The sequence below is a fragment of the Dermacentor albipictus genome, chromosome 9 (genome assembly GCF_038994185.2).
Source record: "Dermacentor albipictus isolate Rhodes 1998 colony chromosome 9, USDA_Dalb.pri_finalv2, whole genome shotgun sequence".
Taxonomy (NCBI): Eukaryota; Metazoa; Arthropoda; class Arachnida; order Ixodida; family Ixodidae; genus Dermacentor; species Dermacentor albipictus.
The window spans coordinates 101449281-101474377 of record NC_091829.1 but is presented as its reverse complement, the minus strand read 5'-3'; the positions used below and the strand labels follow the sequence as shown (position 1 = coordinate 101474377).

The following is a 25097-nucleotide window of genomic DNA, read 5'->3' as shown; positions in this document are numbered from 1 at the left end:
GCCGCCAGGCTCCCCCTGGGTGCCCCCTCCAGCACCGCGACTCTGCAACTCCACCGCCCACCGCCACCACCAGCACGCTCGCCCGTCACCCATGGCAGCTTCCCTAGGAAGACAGGCGTATGGCCCGCTCCTCACCACCGCCCGCTCTGCTGCCTTTCTGTAAAAGCCGGCATATATACTGCCGATACCCATACCGTCAGATTACCAGGATTCAGCATGAACGCGCCATGCTCGCGACGAGGGCAACGACCACGGGACATCGCCGACTACCTGGCAGCTACTGAGTGGAGACCGCGACGATCTGCCCGTTCACCGTAACCTTGCCGCTAGCTTTCACCGCAGCACCAACCACCGTACACTCGCCCAAGTCACGGCCGGTCAGTTAGCCCATAGCGGAAACCTAAACACACCAACCCATGGAGGTGCATTTGCTGTTCGTCTAAATGCCGAAAATCCTCCGCCGCTAACGACGACGCTTAAAGACCTAACTCGACGATGGAACAACGACACGCCGCTGACCAGACGAAGCCTCGACGCCAAGACTGTGCTGCCTGCAGTAGACCTGAATACGAGCCGTTACAGTAGGACAATGCGACAAGGCCGTCAACCGACGCTTCGACCTAACTGCAATTCAAGACGGAAAAGCACTGATCTCGACGTGCTCTCGACGGCCACGAAGTCACTGTTTTGTAGACACAGGAGGCGACTACTTCGTCATTAGTGGATCACTCATCCCCAAGTTGAAGAAAGTGAAGACTCCTCTGGAACGCCCTCAAATCCGGACATCTGGAAGACACCTGATATCGCCAACCAGAATCTGCATGGCAAGAATTGCCGTTCATAACAGGACCTATCCTGCAACCTTCATTGTTCTCCAACAATTTTAGTGAACATAATTCTCGGCATGGACTTTTTGTACCAACACGGTGTAGGTGTAATTATCGTCAACCTGAACACCAAGTCGACAATGCTATCCGCAGACCAAGCGCCACCGCTGGAGTCCTCTGGTTCACCATGCCTTTAATGTGCTGGGCGATCAAGTCAGCATTCCACCTCACTCCATTATCATCATTTCCCCCGGAGCCGAAGCACGCGCAGACATAGCGTTGTAGAGAGCGACGAACATCTACTGCTAGACCGTGAAATTTGCGTAGCAATAGGAATGGCTCGACTGAAGCAAGGACAGCGATTCTCGCAAACTTCAGCCAGCAGTACAAACAAACCAATGAGGGCACGAGTACCCCATACCTCGAGGAAGCTGTGGAAACCAGCAATGCGTTTGTCCTCACGGATTCTGCCGCTTCTACTTCGACGACCACAGTTCCTGGAAAAGTCTTCGACCTAAATCCAATCCTCCGATGAGTAAGCAACAATAGCTCGAAAGTCTTTTCCGACGATACAAAGCCTGCTTTTCTACGTCGTCTAGGATCCGGCAAACACCAGTTGCGCAGCATCCCGTAGTAACTGAAGAATTTGCTCGACCACTGTGCCAGAGGCCTTACCAAGTGTTCACCCGAGAACGAAAGGCCATAAGGCGGCAAGTAAACGAAATGCTGCTCCACGACATCATCGAGCCATCGCAAAGCCCGTGGGCGCCTCATGTGGTGTTAGTGAAGAAAGATGGAACTCTGTGCTTCTGTGTCGATTATCGCCCACCGCTCGAACAAAATAGGTAAGGACGTATACCCCCCTTCAACGAATAGATGACGCATTATATCTAGCTCTGCAATGCTAAATACTTTTCCTCGATGCATCTCAAGGCTGGCTATTGGCGAACTGAAGTCGACGAAAGAAATCGAGAGAAGACCGCGTTTATCAGGCCACACTGCCTTTTCGAGTTCAAGGTGTTGCCATTCGGACTTTGCGCCGGCGACGTTTCAGCGTGTGATGAACACAGTCATGGCAGGACTGAAGTGGCAAGCTTCTCTCGTCTACTCGGATGACATTGTCTATCCTTTGCCAGAAATTTCGAAGATCACCTGAGGCGCCTTCAAACAGCACTAGAGGCGATCAAATCATATGACTCGCACTTAAGCCAGAAGAGTGTCGTTTCGCTTACGAAGAGCTGTTCCTTCGCCATGTCTTCAGCACGTCTGGAGTCTGTCCCGACTGGCAGGAGACAGCTGCTATCACGAAGTTCCCACGGCCCGTCGACAAAAAGGCAGTGTGTAGGTTCCTTGGCTTGCGTGCGATTGCAGGCACTTTGTAAGAGACATTTCAAGCATCGCGGAACCATCAACTCATCCAACGAAGGCCGACGTAGACTTTAAAGGGGAAACACAGCAAGATGATGCATGCGAGGAGCCGAAACAATGGCTACAGTCACCGCCGGTACTTTTACACTTAGAAGAAGAACCCGAGACGGAAATCCACACCGACACAAGTAGCTTGGGCCTCGGTGCCGTGCTGGCTCAAAAGAAGGACGGAGTTGAAAGAGTCATAGCTTGCGCTAGTCGGCCGCTGTCAATAGCTGAAGCGAATTATTCTACGACATAGAGTGCCTTGGAATCATCGGGGCTACAGCGAAATTTCAGCCTTGAATATACGACATGAACATTAAAGTAGTAAGCGACCGGCCACGCCTTGCGTTGGCTGGCGAACTTAAAGAATCCTTCAGGTGGCCTAGCCTCCTGATGGAGTCTCTGACTCGAGGAATTCGACATCAACATGTCTGTAAGTCTGGACGGAATAATTCTTATGCCGACTGCCTGTCTCACGCCGCTATTGACCCGCCCCTCAAGAGGAACTGGACGATGACGCCTTCTTAGGAACAATAACTACAAACGACTTCGCCGAACCGCAACAAATAGACCCGGAGTTACGAAGCCTTGTAGAGTACTCAGAAGGAAAAACCAACCTTGTCCCTATGGTATTTCGGCATGGACTGTCTTCGTTTACACAACGACATCCTCGTAAAAGATAACTTTTACGCGATCCGCGCGAACTATCTTCTCGTTGTGCCCGCAGCACTCTGATCAGAAGTCCTGCACGCTCTGCACGACGATCAGACAGCAGAGGACCTCGGATTTTCCCGCATGCTAGCTTACAATAGTACTATGGGCCGCGCGTGACTGGTGACGTCACCTCTTACCTAAACACGTGCCGCGACTGCCAGCGACGCAAAACACTCCCGACATGGCCATCGGAATTACTATAGCCTGCCGAACCTCGTTGCCACCACTTCCGTAAATTGGAATGGATTTGCTGGGACCATTTCCAACGGCAACAACTGGAAATAAATGGATTGTCCTAGAAACCGACTACCTCGCCGGCTTCGCTGAAACGAAAGCTCTGCCGAAAGGTAGTGCAGCCGAAGTGGCTGCTCTTGTAGGCACGCGGCCGCCAGAGCATTCAATGAGCCATGAACAAAATCCGACGCGCTTGACCCGCAGATCAGATTTCGACAATTGCCGACTGTGTTCAGCGCTATCGTTGTACTTGAAATTTTACTTGCTTTTCTAGGCATAGGTTAACCAAACAAAATTTAGTTTCTTCATTCACAGCTTTGCTACTGTGTTCACCATCACTGCTACCGGACAGCATGTATGTATGTATGTATGTATGTATGTATGTATGTATGTATGTATGTATGTATGTATGTATGTATGTATGTATGTATGTATGTATGTATGTATGTATGTATGTATGCATGCATGTATGTATGTATGTATGTATGTATGTATGTATGTATGTATGCATGCATGCATGCATTTATGTATGCATGTATGTATGCATGTATGTATGTATGCATGCATGTATGTATGTATGTATGTATGTATGTATGTATGTATGCATGCATGCATTTATGTATGCATGTATGTATGCATGTATGTATGTATGTATGCATGTATGTATGTATGTATGCATGTATGCATGCATGTATGTATGTATGTATGTATGTATACGTGCCTACGCGTGAATGTTTGTCCATGTATTTCTGATGGCAACGATACGGCAGCCGTGCTACCCCGTCAGTTTTGGTGGTGCGCCCCCGCCTCGCTGAGCCGCTCCGTGAGTTTAAGCCGTGCATGTCAAGTCAGGCGAGTCAGCATAATTGCATGTCTGCGTATGGCAGGAAGAAATCAGGCTCAACACAAAGGAAGGACGATCACGTTAGAGCTTTGACTCACAGCTGAAAATTTATTGCTAACAGTTTCTTACAGCGATTTTGATTGTGGCAATAACCATTCAGTCGGCGGCCGGCGACCGTGCCGTGTCGTCCTTACTTTCTGTTTACCTTTATAGTAGACGACATGCTCACTTCTAATCAATTTCGTTCCTACGTGGTCTTCACACAAGCAAAGCTTCCGCTTATGCGATGATGTCTATAAATTGCCTCCGTGCGCCTAGACACGGCCGCATGCACTCAGAACAGAAAACAAGCCAACACAACTTACCCTGCGTATGACGAGTGGATACCTCGTCGCCCACGGCACGCATCAGCTCATCGTTGTAGTCACTCTTCGGTGCGTACACAATGTCCGTCAGTTCAAGCTTCCCGAAAACAGCACTGGCGTCCTCCTCCGCGGAATCCTTGCTGAGCGGCTTAGCCGGAGTATGCATAAGCACCATGTACAAAGTTATGAAACCCACTAATAGAATCTCGATCCCCGTGTTAAAGAAGTGGCGACGTATCGTTTGCAGGTACAGCGTGCGCCATAAGAACGTCTTCACGTTGCCCAACATTGAAGAAGGTTGGCTCCGCCGACGACTAAGGTACTGACACTTCTGCTGACGACAAATGTGTTGGCCAGGCCTCAGGCTGGGATATCCTGAAAAGCAGCAGTGAATGACTGTTCCGTTCATAAGCATACGCGCACGTTCACATTTCGCATGTCTATTTACCCCTGATCGTGCTCTTGTACGAAGCAGCAAAATTCAAATCATACATGATAAGCGTCCGCTGCGCTATTGGATCTCGGTGTTTGTAGCACGCTGCTTTTTCTAGACCACAGTTTGCGTAGCTCTGCTGCAGAGGCACAAGAAAATTACACGGACGTTTTATTTTGTGAGTGCGGGTTACGCGCAAGCGTATGGTTACTGTTCCTTGCGAGAGCAATTACATGGACACTCCAGGCGAGTTTCTGCAGTCGTCGTCGCCTCGGTGTTCTGTATGAAGGCCAAGGGGCGATAGCATCGCCCCGCGCGCCTCGTGCTGCATGTGCGAGTGAAAGCGTGCGACGGGAGGCTTACGATCGCGGCTCGATCTCACGTGCGCAAAAGAAGAAAGCGGGGAGGCAGCGCGCTGACTTCCGTTGCGCGCGTGGTCCCGGGGTGAGTAAAGCCAGTGAAACTTCGTAAACTGGTGACACTCTCCTCCTCCGCCTTCACTCCGCCTCGACTCTCCTCTTTCACGCTCCCTCCGCAACCGTGGCGCTGACTACACTGCTCGAGCGTAGCAACGGCGCCAATATGCGCTCCTCGCCACTCCGTAGATGCTTCTCGAGCAAAAATGGCGTTGACGCACGGCGCGAGGGTCTACGTGATGCTATTAGGCCAATAGCGACGAGGCGTCGGCGTCAGCCAGAGCGCGCGAGGAGGAGGCGGCATTCTTCAAAGCGTGGCACTATTTTATGCAGTTTAAGGGGATTTAGGGGTGAGGGGAGGTACGGGTGGTGTGGCGCTGTATTCGGGCAGCAACTGCGTCTTACACGGCCTCGCGCGCATTATCTTGACGGCACCCTGCAGAGTGCAGGTGTGCCAACGGCGCCGACGGCTCTAGCTGCATGGATGCTGTGTTCTCGCCGCTAAGTTTGCGCTGAAGCGACAGACAGCTCGAAGGTCACTTCGCGCGCCTATTCTCTTCACCTCCAGGCGCCTTCCTTGTTCACGTGCTTCGCAGCTTCAAACAGACGTTCGCCGATTTCACTGGCTGGCCAGTTACGTTTGCGCGTAATAAGAGATGGTCATGGACAGGCGTTTGCATCTCTTGAAGCATTACTCATCAAGAACGTCCCTGTCAAGCCCGATCGTTTAAATAAAGCGAGTCCGAAATAGCGGGCCTGACAGTGTCCAGGCACTGCGGGGTGAGAAAAAAAAACTGAACATTTTCTCACAGAGCTGGTCATAATTACCTTGGCATGTTTACTTTCATGCAACTCGCTTCACGAGCATTAACAAAATAAAGAATGCTACGTAAATTATAATAATTGTCTTCCAATGTCTAAGCATCCTTTGGCTCGGCTGCTGCATTCGGTTTTCTAAGATATTTAGCTAGCTTATGCCTGTCTACACATCGCTACCAATAATGTATTGTGTTATTATATTGATTGCGTGTGTTAATTTGAGCAATTATGCATTTATTTTGCAGATATCGTAACGTAAGTTAAAGATAGAGGCTGGCTAAAATCACGCTGTCTCTTTAATGGCGGACCAGAAGAAGAGCGTGCTCTTCGTCCCCTTTCATGGCATCGACCTTTGGGCGCGCCTGTCTGCGGTGTGGAAGCCAACTGAGCTGAGGCGCCTTCACAACCAGCCTGTTTTGCCACACCACAGCTTTTACAGCGAAAGCTTTACTGGCCGCGAACTTCCGATTTCACCGTGGTGGTGCTCCGAGGAGGCAGAACACGTCACAACGCGCGCCTCGCCGCCGATATTTCTCTTTCTCGCTCCCTAGTCACTACTGCGCATGCGCAACTAGTGGCACCGAGCCACAGGTGTTCCCAACGTTACTAGACTAGCTTCAGTTGTAAAACTCTCCGCCCGCGCGCTTACAGCCGGTGTCGCCACTTCTGTGACAGCCGCCAGATGGCAGCGCCGTTCCATCGGGCTCCACTGCAGACGCCTCGCCGCAGCCTTCAGCCCGTGCGGACGGGCAGTTTGCGCGTGTTTCACGCTCGCTGGCGTTCTCCTTTGTCCGAATTAGTGATACCATGAGAAAGCGGTATCCACCTACAGCAATAAGATTTATCGGGCCAGTTGGTTCATACTGTAATAAGGGTAAACTGCACGAAAGAAAGAAACGCATAGAGCGAAGCGCGGAAGCTGTGTTTTTTCCTGCCGTCTTAACGTTTCGCGCAGTTTAGGCTCAGAAGCCTGAACATTTGGCCAAAGTGTGTGATTAGGATGATCTTCATCCCCACCGAGGCTTCTCGCCACGCCAAAGAAGCGCAACGAAAAGAAAGATGAGGTCAGTCTTTGAACACACAAGCCACACACACACACACAAAAATATCATCTGCTCTTCCACTCCGTGAAGATGGTTAACCAGCGAAGCTGAAACGTGCGGCCCGTGTTTATCACTGGGTTAATCTAGAGGATTCATTAAAGTATTTCTGAATTATGCGGTAACACACACAATCGGCTGCGACGGAGAGAACGACGTCATTGACGATATGCCCGTAGTCCGCCGTTGTCGCTTGCGTTCGATGTCTCGAGTTTGCTCGGAGGCGTGATTAGCTGCTTTCGCCCGATTTGCGATTATTCAAAATTAAGTTTCTTCAGAAATTAAATCTATCCGTTACGTAAGACAATGAGTGGCTCATACTGCCTTAAGCAATGGCCCCTCCCACCGTAAACGCGGCGTCCCCATTACGATGACAGAAGTGAAATTCTACGCTGGAATGATGAACGGCAACGCAGCCAGCTGTGGAAGACGACGATGAACGTAGGAGCAGTGGCACGAGCGCGTGTGCCGGTCAGCACAAGGAATAGCCGAATTCATGGCCGTGGTGCTAGCATTACGCAAATTAGGACTATCAATTACGTCAGCCGTGATAGTTACTGATTCTTTATCATTGTGCTCATCCCTTACTGCTTCTAGTGATTCTCGCGTGATGAGGACATTTCAATCATTGGTACCTGGTTACTTGAGAAGCGTGCGTTTGATTTGGGTGCCCGGCCATAAAGGACTAATCATTAATGAAATTGCAGACTCTCTAGCCAAGGCATCGATAAGTGGCCCGATTCTTCCTTGCTGCCCTTTGACTGCTTATGTAACTGCAGCTAGATTTCGCAGGAGTATCATTATACAGTCAGTATCAGGCTCCGAAATTACTAACTCTGTGGAGTACGGACATCTCCTGCACCCTTGGAACAGAGATTTTTGCCGAACACGGAAAATTGAAGTGTCCATCACGAAGCTGCGCTGCCGTATACCTGCATTGAACTTCTACCTCCACAGGTCTGGTCTGGTCCCCTCACCACTATGCTCATTCTGTGGCGAAGCGGAGACAATCGACCATTTCTTGTTGTCTTGCAGACGTTTTTCTATTATAAGAAAACGACTACTCGAAATCCCGCTTCGCTCTATTGGTCTGACTTTATCAGTGCCTGTGATCCTATCTTTTGGAGCCTCCATTGTTGGGTTCAGCAACAGAAATGTTTGCTTGGCGATCCAAAATTACCTCATTGAAATTAATCGATTTCCATGTTAGATTGATCGTTCTCCCTCCCAACCATAGCTTTCTTTTATTTCTTATCTTTTATTAATTATTATTATTATTATTTTTATTGTTATCTTATACCCGGTTTTCATCTGATTATTTCTTTTTTTCTCCAAACACAAAACGTTTACTTTTAAACTCACACGCCCAAATTGTTAACTCCCTTGTTATCATTATTATTTTAGGCACCTAATTAAACCGCCCGATTCTTGGCCAATCCCCCACTGTGGGTATGTGCCATGGCCACTCAGGACAACAACAACAACAGAATCGCTCTGTTCCACGCCGAGCGAAGCGTCGCATTGCTGGCGGCACAGAAAAAGCAGCGCGCCGAACTGTCGACATCGTTCCGATAGCCGCCTATGCAGCCAGGTGCGCAGCACGTCGGCATCGTCTGCTTATATTCTCAACAAACTCGGCGAAAGCTACAGTTTCGCGGATTACATGCTTAGTCCGGCCCGCCCGCGTAGCCGGCTAGTGAGGAAGTGAAGCCGGGCGCGACTGCAGCGCCACGAAGGCGCGGGCGGGTGGCGGTTCCGCGCAACGGCGCCGAGTTTTAAAACTGAAGCTAGTCTATTAACGTTGGGTGTTCCAGCGCTGCGCAGCGCCGCGCCTTGGCTTCCACCGTTTGGTGTGACGTCACACCGCGTTTCTCGTCCTTGCGCTCGCCTCCACTCGCTTCGCCAGCAGCGTCGCATGCCTGATAACATGTCGGAAGACTGAAAAGGAGAGCTCGCGTGCGCCGCAATCACAGTTGCGGCGGCCGCATGGACGGCGACAATTCCGATAAGCAGGAGGAGGCCTCGAATCGACATCAGAACGTGATGAAGAGGAAACGAATCGCCCAGGAAACACACGAACAGCGCGCCGAATGACTGGATAAACGCCGCAACATAGCTAAACAGCCAGACTAACCTGGACTTGCAATCAAGATTAACCAAGGCTAACCATGCTATGTTTTAGCTTTCGCTACGTATATCCTGGCATAGCCGAACTAAGCCACTGGCAATTTTTTTCTTTTATTTTTGTTACAATCTTGATGCGGTGAAGGCGATGTCGCCAGTCTTTCTTTTTTCTAACACTACCGGTCATCTACTATTACACTATTATAACAGTTACATATATTCTTCACTTTTAATCTTCATTACTACCTTGACGCGACGACAAGGGCTTAACCAATTTATTTTCTAACGCTATCCATTCTCTACTATTACATAACTGCAATGATTAAATGCAGTAACGTTATTTTCCTTTTTTTACGACCCTGACGCATCGACGGTGACCTAACCAGCTTTCTTTTATTTACCTTTTGTTTTTCTAAGCCAACAAATCACCTACTATTACACTATTTTTATGATTGCATTTGTTAATTTGACGAGTCATGCATTTATATGAAGATATAACGCATCGCGGGACGGACACATTTTGCTGGGGTATTAGCCAAAGAACGCTTACTCATTACTGTAGGACTGTAGCAAATTAATAACTAGAAGCCTCTTGATGTCCTTCTGAATTGAACCGGGTGTGATGCAAACTAATGCCAAAGCAACGTTCATGCCCGCGAATTTATTGCGGCTCACACAGACATCTGCTTGCCACGCTGCTGCATATGGTCCAAATCGTGGTCAGAAGTAATCTTTTATTCGCGCGCCTTCTTCCTTTAACAATTTAATTATGGGATTTCACGTGTCAAAACCACTTTCTGATTATCAGGCACGCCGTAGTGGAGGACTCCGGAAATTGTGATCGCCTGGGGTTCTTTAACGTGCACCTAAATTTAAGTACGCGGGTGTTTTCGCATTTCGCCTCCATTGAAATGCGGCCGCCGTGGCCGGGATTCGATCCTGCAACCTCGTGCTCAGCAGCCCAACACCATAGCCAGTGAGCAACCACGGCGGGTGCCTTTTTTCTAACGATTCCAATTGTCTCTTATTACACTATTATAACGATTAGGTATGCTAACTTCGCCAATTCTGCATTTATTTTGCAGATATACGGCATCATGGGACGGATACATTTTGTGAGGTACTCGACAAAAATGCTTATGTGCGCTGTGGTCCATGGTGCGAATCCCAATTAAGAGTTTTTTTTGTGCTACCAACCATCTACTATTGCACTATTGGAACGATAACGCCTGTTAACCTCATATGCATTTATTTTGCAGACATACGGCAACACTGTATGGACACATTTCTCATGGTACTCGCCAAAGAATGCTCACGCCCCCCCCCCTCCCCATTATTACAAGATTTAAAATATAGTTCAATGCTAAGTCCATTGCTTCTGGCTTCAAACAAGTGGTAAACATGGGCCGCTCTTGAGCTCCCATTTTTCTCGGCTTTTTATAACGCCCGTCGGATACTCGTGCCGAGTAGTTGAGGCATAACTCAAACGATTGACTCAAAGGCCCTACTCAAATAATTATTCAGCAGACACCTGCATGCCATGTAACTAAGCAAGCTGGTATCATTGATGCGTTCTATAAACGCCATGAAGGTATTTAGTGGTGTTTTTCCAGAAAAATGCTCCTACAAATTCTATTGATAAGGAGTACTATCAGTCTTGTGAGAGGTCAGATTAGGAATCTAGATAAAACAAAGTACGTCTAAAGCTGGTGTAAACATTTGGTACGTATATTGGTGCAAACAGTGACATTTCTTTCTTTCTTTCTTTCTTTCTTTCTTTCTTTCTTTATTCATTTATTCAAGACATTCCTTACAGAAATGCCTTCGGGGACGCGACAAAAGGCACTGAACGTGCCTGACTGGGCCTCGCCACCCTTGGCAGCAGCAGTCACACAAGAACAATATTAACAAAAGTATCGACCACAATAGGCTCAATTTGGAACACGGTAGAACTTAAACATCAATAAGTGTTCCTTATCAATAACATAAATCAATAACATAATAACATAAATACACATAGACATCAATAACATAAATACACATATAATTAGATACATTGTACAGGTATGTCGCAACTATCGTCCTAGTACAGAAAATATATCGGAATTTAACAATGAAAAGCCAAGACACAATAAGAGGAAACCAAACTGGGATCAGTCCAGCACGATTTTTAGTCTGTGTTAAGGAAAAAATTTTTGAGCATTTTTCTGAAAATGTGTACTGAGGTAGCTGTAACGAGCGCTTCAGCAATTTCCGGATATTCGTTGAGAAGGTCTGGTATCATAAAGCTTAGTTTTTGATCGCCATATTTTGTACGAGAACGTGGCCTGGGTATTAAATTCTTTCGTAGGCAGTACGGACCGGGTTTCACTTGATATTTGGTTTGAATAGGTGTTGTTTGGTGCTGACGCAATATTTCCAGGGCCAAGTTGTATTTATACAATTTGTGAATAGGCAGTATTTTATTAGATTTAAAAAAGGGTGTAGTGTCTTCAGAAAGTTCTAAATTTTCGATTGCACGCACCGCTCGCTTTTGCAAACAAAAAAGACTGTCTAGGTTGGTCTTAGTCGTTGTTGACCATACTAAGAAACAGTAACATAACCGGGAATGAAATAGCGCGTAGTATATCTGCCTTTTCACCGCAGACGGGATATAATATCTCACTTTATTTAAGATTCCAACAGCTCGCCCTAGCTCACTTCATAGCTTGTCAACGTAAGGCGTCCATGAGAGGTTTTCTTGAAATGTCACCCCCAAAAATCTAACTGATACAGATTGTTCGATGGTAACGTTTTGAAATTTTAAATCCAAGTTTATAGTCGGGTGGTGTCCTCGCGGCCGGAACAGTAAGTATTTCGTTTTGCTGATGTTTAATTGAAGTCTGTTAGATTGAAGCCACAAATCCAGACCTGTTAGCCATTCGTTAGCTCGATGAAATACCTCTCTTTCATGAGCTCCTGTGAAGAATACATTCGTATCGTCTGCGTATAAAATTAACTTTGTATTTTTGTTAATGTTTACAATATCGTTAATGTATAATAAAAATAACGTTGGTCCTAGTAATGATCCCTGTGGTACGCCAAATTTTACAAATTTTAAGTCCGAATTTACGCCATTTATGCATGTGAATTGAGCTCTCGAAGTTAAGTAGCTTTTTATCAAAGACCAAGCTTTGCCCCGTATTCCATACAATGGCAATTTCTTTAAGAGCACATCGTGTTGGACACAGTCAAAAGCTTTTCTAAAATCCAGAAATATTCCCAGGGTAACTATTTTTCGATGTTGTCTAGTATGTGCTCCTTTATTTCAAGAACGGCACTTTCAGACGACTTGTTTTTTCTAAACCCGAATTGTTCGCTTACTATTATATTGTTTGCCGTCAGAAAGCCAGAAAGTCTTTTATGTATTATGTTCTCCGCTATCTTTGCAAAGATAGGAAGCACTGATATTGGTCTGTAATTGTTCTTGTCTTTAACGGAACCACCTTTATGTATTACGACAACACGGGCTAGCTTCATTGCGTCTGGGAACACTGCGGTTGAAAGAATAAGGTTGAGAATGTGCATAAGCGGGATGCTTACCATCGGCGCGACAGCTTTCAGTGGTCTAGCTTTAATATCGTCAGCTCCAGCGGCACAATCGTTTTTCAAAGCCAATATGATATCAGTTATCTCATATTGATCAGTGGGTGACATAAATATAGTATTTTGACAATGTGTTTTCACAAAATGTTCACAAGGCATTTTGGCGCGGTCATCTGCCGAAGCACCCACATTAATAAAATGTTCGTTAAACAAGTTTGCGACCTCACTGTCTCTCATGGACTCACTTTCATACAAAACACGTTTTGGCGAACTTGTCTTTCCTATAATATCCCGGATCGCTTTCCATACAAGATGAGAATTTCCCATAATTTCAGAAAATTTTTTCATTTAGAATTCTCGTTTTGCTTTTTTGATATCTGCACTTAATTTGTTCCTCATTTTCTTAGCTGCAGTAAGGCTTGCGATTGAAGTAAACCTTACTTAAAGTTTACTTAATGTAAATCATATGGTTTATGCAATTGTTTAGTGGTATATCATCAACCTCTCTTAGGTCAATCCCAGTATAGCGAATTTAGATCAGTAGCCGTAGGCAAGAACCACACTGGGGCAAGAACAAGGAAACAGAATGCTCACGGTAATACAAGAAAATAATAAATTGAACATGAATTCAAGCACGTCAGTTATGAAGGGATTCTGCGTACCTAACAAACATGGCCTAAGAACAAAAGCCTTGAATCAAATATGTTGGCAAAGCCCGTCTGAGGATGACTGCAGACAGTAGTGCAATTAGCATTCAAGCAATGTAGCGACATGCCGTATTGCTGAAGTCACGTTTATTGAAAAATCGTTGGGCTCATTCCGAGACTTCCGTTGCTTCAACTATTATATGCGACATACTCTGTCTGGCAGTCGCTTGCCAGAGGCCATGGTCGCCCATTAGCTTGACACCATGACGATGACTGTACGAGAAGTCCGCAGTGACTACGATGGGATGGCAAAGATGGCATGGCATCAGTGCAGAGACAAAGATGGCATGACGATGGCAACACGACGGCAATGAGCCGACGATGGTATCATGTCAACAGTCTGTCAACGATGCCATGAGGACATTGGGATGACTGTGAGTATACGACGACTATGGCGTGAGGACGACGGTACGAAGACGACCGAATGACGCAGCTGGAATGACGGCCGCGACCATGACGTTGTGACGATGAAGCAAAGTATGACGACCACGGCAGCGTGAGGATGACGGTATGATTACGGATGCACGATAGCGACTTCCTGACGACGACGCGATGGCAACGAAGGCATCACAATAGCGGTATAATGATGATTGAGTGTAAACAGCATGATTGCGACAGAACGAAGGCGAAGGAATGACATCGGTGGAGTGCTCAAGGCGCCATGACGACGACAGCATGACGAGAGTGGAACGACGAAGTCATAATCAGGACGACGCAACGACAGCGATGGCACCACGACAACTATCATGTCATGTAGCAGTAGAGACGGGAAAGAACGACACAGAGATGCAACCGGGAGATGCAAATTTGCCTTTTTATTGGGGCGAACTTATGCGCAGCAAAAAGTGACACCCGATCACGACAATAGCTGCAAGCAAAGTCGGTGATCATGAGAAATCTGATCAGCGGGTCAAGAGCGTCAGTCAAGGCGCCGAGCAGAGTCAGAATAGCATGGCCTTAAACTTATAGAGGCCGTCCGGCGCAACTAAGGCAGTCTTCTCGCGATCCCTATCATCTTCTTCTATTTGCCAGCAGGCAGTCCTGAGCTCCATCGACAAGTATATAGCACTGCAAAGCCGATTCAATGCGCCGTCTATCCATGGGAGGGAGTATACGTTCCTCGTTGTGATCGTGTTCAGTCGACGATAATCAACGCAGAAGTGTAGGGCCCAGTCCTTTTTCTTCACTAAGACTGCAGAAGATGCCCACGGGCTTCTTGATGGCTGAATGATGTCAACGCGAAGCATTTCGTCGACTTGTTGTCTCATAGCTTAACCTCCTCGCGTTGAAACTCGATAAGGGGTCTGGCGGAATGGTCGAGCGCACTCTTTGATTATAATATTTTTACGGTGGGAAAAGAGGACAGGTGGCCGACGGTGAAGACGACGAAGGGCCAACAGCCTCTCGGGATTTTGTGCTGTATATATACGCATCGTGTAAATACATCATGTAAATAGTTTATACCCATGAAGTTTTGGTGGACATGCGGGGTAAGCGTCTTCGCTACCGAGCTTCGCAGCGGACGTCTCACCCAGCCTGGGACCATGCTTCCAGTGGAAGGCACCGCGTCTGCAGCTACAATGCCAACTACGCATACTCAGTACGTTGCTCTACCTCAGCCCCGGCAAGTTCACAGGCCTCGAAGGTGTTGACGTTGAAGAATGGTTGAAGTTGTATGAGCGCATCAGCAAGGTGAGCAGATGGGATCCGACCATAATGCTGGCCAATGTCAAGTTCCAGCACGACGGAACACTGCGGACGTCGTTTTACACACACGAAGAAGAGCTAACCAGCTGGGACTTGTTCAAAGAGAAGCTGTCGGACGTTTTTAGCAATCCGACCGGTCGACAACTAGCCGCCAAGCAATCACTCACCACGCGTGCCCAAACTGCTACCGAGTCGTGTGTTTCTTACATTCAGCACGTCCTAGCCCTTTGTCATAAAATTGACACGCCCATGCCAGAGGCGGACAAGGTTGGACACATTATCAAAGGCATCGCGGACGACACATTCAGCCTTCTGGTCTTTAGAAACTTATCGACTGCCGACACTACGTGAAGGAATACTGCCGTTTCGAGCAGGCGAAGAGTCGCCGTATATACAATAAGTTTACGCGGCTTCCAAATGCTGCAGTGACCTCTTCTGGTACCCATCCCACCGATCAATCTAGCTCGCCACCACCAAGCGAAAACGTGACCTGAATGGTACGCCGGGAACTCGAAATAGCGTTTCCTGCCTCGCCTCAACAGACGTCTTGGAACAACACTGCTGAGACTATATCGCTGATCCAGTCCGTGGTTCGCCAGGAAATCACTAATATGGGTATTCCCAGCAGCTGCTGCTTGAGATGCCCAGACACCCGCCCTGCTCCTATGACTCGGTCCTATCGCAGTCCACCTCAGTGTGCGTTATCCCTACAATACCAGAAATCGATCGGACTGGCGTACGCCTGACGACAGACCGATCTGTTTCTGCTGCGGCCGAATCGGTCACGTTTCCCCTCACTGCCAAAGCCGTCGGCCATCCCCTCCTCGAAACACCTTCGGGAATGCAAGTTAGCCCCGAAGTTCTTCACCTTGTCGTTTCTGTGACGCTTCCGACGCCACTACGTCGACTCGCCGTTATGCCGCTCGCCCTCGCCTCAACGTCGTCAGCCACGTCCGCCCCAGCTTCACCGCTCGCCGTCGCCTACCTACCCAGAATCGTCCCAGCAGGAAAACTACAAAATGCGGCACTTCGAGGTAGGGCTGCAATGTCGCATTCGCCGCAAAATCCCCCTTTGACGCTGTTTACGAGAAATAACCTTCTTGACGTCCAAGTTGATGGCACACCCGTCACAGCACTCATAGATACCGGAGCACACATATAGTTTATGACCAGCCGTATGCGCCACCATTTAAAGAAAATTGTTACGCCTGCCGTTACACGGTTCGTACGAATCGCCGATGGTAGCACGGTGACCGTGGTCGGAATGTGTATTGTACGTGCGAGCATATCCGTCCGCCATGGTGTTGTCCTTTTCACTGTGCTTGACAAATGCCCCCATGACCTCATACTAGGCCTAGACTTCCTCTCCGCCCATTCAGTGCTCATCGATTTTTCCTCAAGTACTGTGCGTCCTGACCTGCCTCTGCTGGACGTTCCTCCGACATCACACGAAATTTACCGAAGACCTACTGATTTTGTTCACATTCCACTACAGGTCTTGATATACATCAAAATGCCGCCTTCTACGCCAGTACCCGATGGTGATTACATCTCCGTTTTCATAACTGCCATCGTTCTCACCCACAAAGTTACCGTTCCGCATGCAATACCGAGGGTCACTAACAATCGTGCCTATCTCCACGTGGTGAATTTCGGGCTCGCTAAGCAAATTCTGCCGAAAGATATCACCCTGGCTACAATCATTTCTTTCGAAGTTACTTGCATTGAGACTTTTGATGTCGACGCTTCCTGTGAGCCTTTCCGGTCAGCTAAATGTACTGACGATGACATTAGGAAAATGATCGCCCTGAATGTCACTCCTGAAGAGACTGAACAGCTCTGGAGTCTATTGCTTTCCGACAAGGATATATTCCTGCAGCCCCTGCAACAAATAGCTGCCATCTCCTTCTTCACAGTCTCATCAACCGGGATTCTGTCGCGTTCAGTGGCATGCGCAGTATTGATGGCATGCGCAGTATCAGTGACTTTCTGAGCGTTGTGGGTACCAGAACCAGCTGGAATCAGATTATACTATTCTTGCCGATGTCATCCCTCTCCACGGCAAGACGCTGCGTATCATCCACAAAGCGCTATCTTACCAGCTGGGACACACTTTATGCGGCAACCTCCTATCTTAGGAGCTAGCTGAGAAATGGTAATTGGCTACCTGCCTGCAGACTTCAAGCAGCAGGTGGTATTTTCGGCTAGCCGGATGTGTAGCCGCTCTCCGTCCACTGCAGAGGCACAGGGCCTAAATCAAACATGTTTGAAAACCGTGTCCGTAAGAAACTAGAACAATTATGGTACTGCGGCGAGACTCGAGCACAGGGTGGAGCAAAACTGCGACTTTCCGTTTCGCCGATCAACAGACGGCAGCTAGAGGGGGAGGCGTCACGTGATTAGAGCTCGGTGAAATATCAGGGCCGATAGACAAGTGTCCCATGGCAGTTATCAGCTTGTCTTGTCTTTGTTTTGCAACGCGCTGGTAGAGTCAGTAAGTTCCCCCAACTTGACGCATTCGCCACAATCGTGCAGTTCAAGCAGAAGGAATGCCACGAATACTACAAAGGCGGATTCTGCGAACCTCGCAGAAGGTTTTATCGGTGCACTGAAATATCTCGACGTGCAACGAAAATGAAATTTCGAAACCACATGTGGGCATCTTTTGAACGATGCGTGGGTAGAGTGTCGAGAGTGTAAAGCAACTGCGAAATTTGCCAAAAAGAAATTCGTAAGCTAGTGTCCTACAGCATTACGATGCCGTTAATCGCAACATGTCATCTTCAGCACTTGAGGTGCCACGGAGCTTGAAAGCATTTAACGTTGGCAATACGTTAGGGTGGACGTGTGAGCAACTCTTTAATGCTTGTGCACAGTGTAGGAATTTTGCACGTAACCCCTGAATACCCACTTCCTGTCTACTTTAATGAATTTCCTGAGGCACGCAGTAGATATCCAGGGTGTCCTCCGCGAACTGAACGAGGGACATTTTATATATTTGATGAAAATCATGTGCCAACAAAGCGCAAAGTCCATCCAATAAGCAGGCACAACACTTTACACTACCAGAAAGACAACACGGGGGCTGCGAAAGCTGAGGAGTGGTGCACGGGGCATATACGAAATGGTTCTGCTTGCTGTGCTATATTGTTCTATAAAGTAAAAAAAACAGACACACATGTGTGCAAACTTTCAGCGGTTTATTGTTAGCTATCGCACGTCTAATATATGTACGAAAGGTGACTATAAAATAAGTATATAACACATTATGCAAGACGACAAAGAAGCTAAACTACGCACATCTGATTTAACACTGATAAGCATGGCTAGATCAACCATTCGTCTATGAAATTAAAGAATGATTCTCCCAGGGCCACAGAAGGTGCAATTATCAGCTGTTGAATATCCCTTTTCTCCTTGCTGATTAGTTCTGACAGTTCCACGAATGTCTGATCTCTTGAGTCGGACACTTTCATTCTTTGTCATTTCTTTATTAGGTTGTTCGTTATTTGGGAGAGCTTAATTATATATTGGTTGCCTTGGTGCATTAACAACCACTTCAATTGCTGCTTCTGAAGGCGGCCTAGTTGCGGTTTCACTCATTACGACTGTCATCTTCATCCTTCTGTTTTAAGGAGGCTGCATATTTGTTTTCAAGTATCAGCCTGAATTGGTCTGCTTTTACCCCTACTGCGTCTAGGTCGGCCTGTTTCTTCTTGACCAATATTCTTTGTCTATTGAAATTGAGGTGAATCCTAGACCTCGCTAACCTTTGACCACTACACTTTACCCTGCCTAATACTTCTACATCCTACACTACGATCGGCTCGGCAGAAAGTATGAAATCAATTTCATTTCTTGTTTCACTATTAAGCCTTTCCCAGCTCCACTTTCTGTTGCTTCGCTTCCTGATGAAGGTATTCATTATTCCCAGCTTATTCCTTTCCCCGTATTCTACCAACATCTCTCCTCTAGTGTTCCTACAATCGAAGCCGTAGTTACCAAGCAGTGGTTCACCAGCTTGATTTTTCCCCGCTTTCACGTCGAAGTCACCCATCACAACAGTATAGTGAGTTTGCACTTTTCTCATCGCTAATTCAACATCTTCACATAAAACTCATATATTTGTCTATATTTATATATATTTCATCATCATGATGACTGGATGTTGGAGCGTAGGCTAGTACTACGTTTCATCTATACCTCCTATTAGGTTTTATTACGACTGACGACGAAGTGATCGGAGCAAGCATCGCTTCTTGCCTTGCTGCGATAGTTTTGTGATAGTGGAGGCTTAATTGTGCTTTTTGGACGCGAAGCCATCTAAGGCGATGACAGACGGCACACCATCACCAGCGTCGAGCCCACCTCTTCTCACTGCGTCTCGCAGGCATAAAGTGTAAAGCTTGCAACGTAGGCATGGAGATGTCCGGTTCCTGTTTCTCCAACAGCGAGCCAGCCAATGGACTCCGACGATGGCTACACCGTCGTGGAGGGCAGGCGAATGAAGAGGAAATACCGCAAGACAACCAATGACGTGAGTGAGCAGGGCCCCAACAGACCGCTTACTCCGACACACAGGATCGCTTTTGTGCCGCTCGATGTGTCTAAGAATTTAAATTCTGTACACAGACAGATTTTTAACACTTACCTTGGTAACGTGGCTCCGAAAGGAATTAACGAAGTGCGCTTTAACACCAAGAAAAATGTAGTTACAGTAGAAGTAACGACGCAGGCCGCTCTAGAAAAATTGAAAACCGTGCGCATACTAGGACACATAGAAGTCCGGTCGTTCATCGTGCCCTGTGGTCGCACTAGGGCAGGCGTTATTTCCAATGTCATGATTGACATCAGCGACGAAGAGTTACGAAGGCTCCCGTCTTGAAGACCATTGAAGTGAAGGTCATCGATTTTCACCGCTTCGGTCGATCGACGAGCGTGAAGATTCTTTTCGAGGGAGGCACGCTACCTTGTCATGTCAAGGTGGGCTATGTGCGACACCCGGTGCGTCCTTATGTGCCCCGGCCACTGCAATGCCACAAGTGCCTTAAGCTAGGCCATGTCAGCGCTGTATGCATAGGCCATACGGCATGCCTCCGCTGTGCCGGCAGCCATGACGTTCCTTCGTGCACAGTGAAAGAAATGAAGTGCTCGAGTTGCGATGGACCCCACGAGGCCAATTGCAAGGGGTGTCCTAAACAAAGAAAGGAGAAAAAGTACTGAACAAAATGAGCAAGACAAGTATGTCCCACAAGGAGGTGGCAGCGTCAGTGCAACAGCGGAGGAGACGAATGAGTCATCGGCGTGGGCGAGCTGCAGGTCCAAACGAGAGCTCCCTGGCTCCAATTCCGCAGGTCAAGGAGACCGTAGTTGAATTGGCATCAATAAATCTCTCTAAGTAATTGTTTCACGCCAGCTGCGCAAGCCCGGAGTCGAATGTATGGCCACGCTTGCCGCCGCGCACACGGCCTTAGACTGCCAGCGCGAGCAAGGACAGTGGACTCAGATGGCACCATCGGACACTGTTATCAAAACCACGCTGCGACAAATATTCGCCGCCCTGCAGCTGCTACTGTCCGGTTTAAATACGCCAGTGGCGCTAACAGCGGTAAAAATTATGAACGCTATAGACAGTCTCCTGGCTACATTGCAGTAACTTCTAACTCTTCTCGCTAAGATGACTGCTGTGGTGCGAAGTGTACACGTACACAATGCACATGTGATGTACATGTGCACATGTGTGATGTGCAGCCTTCATCATATTTGCCGTACCACCACCCTCCTTCCTCTTTTCATCCCACCTCTGTTATTCCCCAAACCCCTTCCCCAGCGTGGAGTAGCAGGCTAGAGGTACTTCACTCAGGCCGACATCTCCACCTTTCTGCCATAAAACATTATCTCTCTATCTTGTTATTATATTACCACTGTGCTACCCGATCATTACTGCTGTAGAATTTGTCAATGTTGCCCGCTATGTCCTTATGGATTAGGCATCCTACTCCGCATTGCTTCTTATCTGGAAATCCTCTATAGCAAAGGACGTGGCCATTAGTCAGCACTGTATAAGCCCCGCCATTTCTTCTAACCTCTCTAAGGCCAATTATATCCCAAACAATGCCTGATAGTTACTCCAGATTCTTGCTTCAGTCGATAGAGTTCGGGTTTTAAATGTTGCCAGGGTCTGTTTCCACTGGCGGTATGTCCAAGCCCAGAGATTCTTAGCACCCTCTGCTACGTTACAGGATTGAGAACCGCCTTGGTCAAGTGCTCCACAGGTGCGGGGGATTGAGGGCCATTGGTTGACTGAATGAGCTTTTTGGAAGAGAGTGGTAGAAAACTGCACCAGAGAGGCCAGTCCGGGGTCTGGTGAGGGAGTGTCTTTTGTAGAAGCTTAGTGGGTATTCCTAACCTAGTTGTACCTGTATTAGTATAGCCCCACTGCCTCTCGGCGTTATTGCTGTGTCAGGTGCCACTCCAAGTCTTGAGATGTAGTGTACTCGAAGAAGTAAATTACAGCTTACCACCTTCATATATGAAGGAAAAAAATGCGAGGATTCGAACATCTGATCAAGGCAACCGAGCATCCCAGCTAGCTTAGTCAGATAACCCTGCAGGCTGTGAGTCCACCTTATGGAGCGAAATTCCAGCCCAGAGGATTCCACAAGTCTAAAAACACGTTTGAGTTATGCACGAGAGACGGGTTTTGCTGACCCCACCAGGTAGCACAACATAGTATTTCTCAATGTTTCTAACATCGTCATTTCAGAATCTCCCGTAACCATTCGGCCACGAATGCGGCTAAGTAGGCAGGACATTGTGCTACAAACTTGAAGTATTCACTCATTCATTCATTCATTCTAAATAAGGGTTAAGTTCTGGGTTATGCCATGGCGAAGTTTAAGTAATGTGAGTTAATTGGTGCCTGTGGTTTCCACTGTGCGTGAAAGCGATTCTTACTCTAATCAGCTGATCTCACTGACTATGGCTGATGCGGACGAGAAGTTAAAAGTGCGCGGCTGTAGTTGTGCCTTTGCTAGAAATTTCTTAAGACAATTCTAGAAAGCCTCGCATGCGAGCATATCATAAGAGGGGAAATCTACCTACTTACTGAATTAAAGAAAATTATAAATAGTAACAATGAAAGTGGATGTAAAAATAACTTGCCGCAGGTGGAAAGTTGAGTGGCAATTTGTTTTTTTCATCCCCATTCATTTCCATTAATTTATCGTTTCTTTATATGTCATTTATTAGGCACAAGTAATTTCCCCCAATGTTTTCTTAGGTGCCTTTGTTTGTTGACTTCTCATGATATGATGAATAAAAATCAAGCCCCTCGGTTAACCCCCGTTCTTCACATCTGAATGCGAGCAGAATTTTAAAACGTGATGGATTTAATTTCAGGCAATAATTGGGAAGTGTACTTTGGCTAGTTGGTTGATGTTAGCATTAGACAGGTCTCGAAGAGCAGCAGCACGCTCCCCACAAAAGAGCGGAAAGAGCACGCGACAAAGACCTTCAACGGAAATTATTAACCCAACCTCTCGAGAGATATAGCTCCGCTGGAAATTTAGCTGCGATCCTGCGAAGTCGCCAGGTATGCGGCTGGTCGCAGAAAAGCGTAAATGCACTCGCTGGGTAGCAAATGGCTTTAGACGTGCGATGCTTTCAATACAGTAAATGCGCTGTGCTTTGCGACAGAGAAGTTTGGAACTTAATGCCACGTCGCAAAACATGACACAGAGCCGTGCCTTTCTTTTCACACGTGACGCAATAGTGCTTGGTTACGAATGCGAACTGTGATATGAATCTCTCTAGTGTTTGCAGCTTTTCCTACCGAGTATGAAACAGGGCATAAGCTGGGATAGTTGACGTACGCTCGACATGGTAAACAGCGTAGACGCCGTTAGAAGTGAAAAAATTTGGGAGATGCGTTGAGTGTCAACGAAGTTTTACTCGGCGTCCTACAGCACAACAGTCAGGAGACCCAAAGGCACAATGCTATCTATACGTTACCCGACTAACCCCAAAGAAAACGGAGTGACAGCAAAATAGTCAGAGGACAAGGTGACATACATGGCAAAGAAGACGATGGTATAAACTGGCTTTAAGAGCGTGTTAACGCTTTGGAAGCAGCGAAAGAGCGACTAGACCAAAGCGGATGGAAATTCATTTTCGCCCAATACCCCACAAGTTAGTTGCTAACCTTTGCATTCCGACTGCCGCCGCCACTTTTGCCGCCTCTTCTTACTAGGTGCCTAATTGTGGGTGCGGTGCGCTCATCACCACACCACATCAAGCAACACGTTCATTCACTGGCCTATCAGTCAAGACGTGCAACTTGGCCTCTCGTCTGCGCCGTAGCGCCGTTGTTTAGCACTCATCAGGGAGGAGGAACAAGAAAGTGTTAATAGTTATTTTCTGCTGATGCACTAGGAGCAGCTAAACAACTGCATGACCAGGAAGCGGCGGTAGTGAATTCGGCCTGTTCTGCCGAATCGGAAAAGTTGGAATACGGTAAAGCTTCGCTGTCGCACCTTCTGCTGATTCCCAGGCCCTTAAAACGTGTGCTTGTATAGGCAGTGAATTCTAAGGTAAAGCACAGGGTAATTCTTTACTGCTTCAATGAGCATTCCCACTGACACTCTGACCACCATATTCAGTTTATAACTCGAAGTTTTTCTGCTATTGCAGGCCCCGCTGAAGCGGAATAACTTTCGGCTTTCTCTGGGGCGAAAAAAGGCCAAGTGTGAACGTACCGTAATTGCCAGTCGGGCTGCATTATTTTGCTTTCACTTCGTATTCCTGCCAGTCCGTCGTGCACTTTTAGACAGCGTTGTGCTTTTGCATTAGGTGCCTTTCTTTCGCAAGCACAGGAATTTGGTTTTTAGACAGCGAATCTGTCCGCTCCTTTCACTATACCTGTTACCTGCACTGTTTACCGCGTATGTGTTTGGTGCTCAGTATGATGATTAGGCAGATGTGTAGGTATGACAAGTTATTAAAGTATAGCCTGGTAACCTGGTTGCCTACAGTTGCTTAGAGGACGAGCAGACTTCAGGATACATTATCACAACGAACCAACACTAGCAGGTGTTGTGAGCAAATACACTCATCTCGTAAATGGTACGGAACAATGCTGTTTAGGTGACCTTGCAGAGCACCCTGAATTCTCACAAAACTTGATTTATCAAAAATAAGTATACATGCCACATTGATTTGTCATAGATACATGCATACCGGCTTGCTCGTATGAGTGTCCGCGCCTACTACAATGTAAGCATATATTTTTTTTTTCGCTGTCACAACTGCGAAATGCGCGGCCTACGGCTTGAAATTTTATGACAACCTAATTGAAAAAGTAGTAAAGTAAAACTTGATGAACTTTACAAATCTCTCTGAGCGAAAGACATGTTGATGTTTCTTCCCCATCACCAAATAGACGAAATCAAAATGCTGCAGTTTGAAGTCTCCCTTTAAACAAGTTAACTTCGTAACGAAATGACAAACGTAACATTAAGCGCGCAGCCCCCCCCCCCGAAAAAAGAACGCTGCGTAAGTTCACTTTACAAAATGTCGTTGATGCGATTGGCAGTTGTGAACCTTGTTAGGACGTCGCTGTCATCCCTTGGTCTGGGTTGCGGTCAGCAATTAGACAACCGGAGACTTCGCGTTTCGAAAATTCTACCCTTTGAGATACTCTCAATACATAGTGGAGACGCTGATAGCATGCTGGTCGCCAATGCTTTCAGAATCTCGCTGGAGCTGCTTGTTGAAAATAAGACGTTCTTTTCACATGAGAGGCCGTCACA

At 47.2% G+C, this 25097-nt stretch overlaps 1 protein-coding gene across 4 annotated transcripts in view; it reads right to left on the bottom strand.

Moving 5' to 3' along the window:
- The window catches only part of LOC139049592 (phospholipid-transporting ATPase ABCA3-like), a 420980-nt gene that overhangs the window by 356755 nt on the left and 39128 nt on the right, over positions 1-25097 (bottom strand). For all 4 annotated transcript variants that reach the window (XM_070525151.1, XM_070525150.1, XM_070525152.1 and 1 more), the window contains exon 3: positions 4398-4772. In XM_070525151.1, the coding sequence (XP_070381252.1) occupies positions 4398-4772 (375 nt within the window). The remainder of the gene's footprint in view (positions 1-4397; positions 4773-25097) is intronic.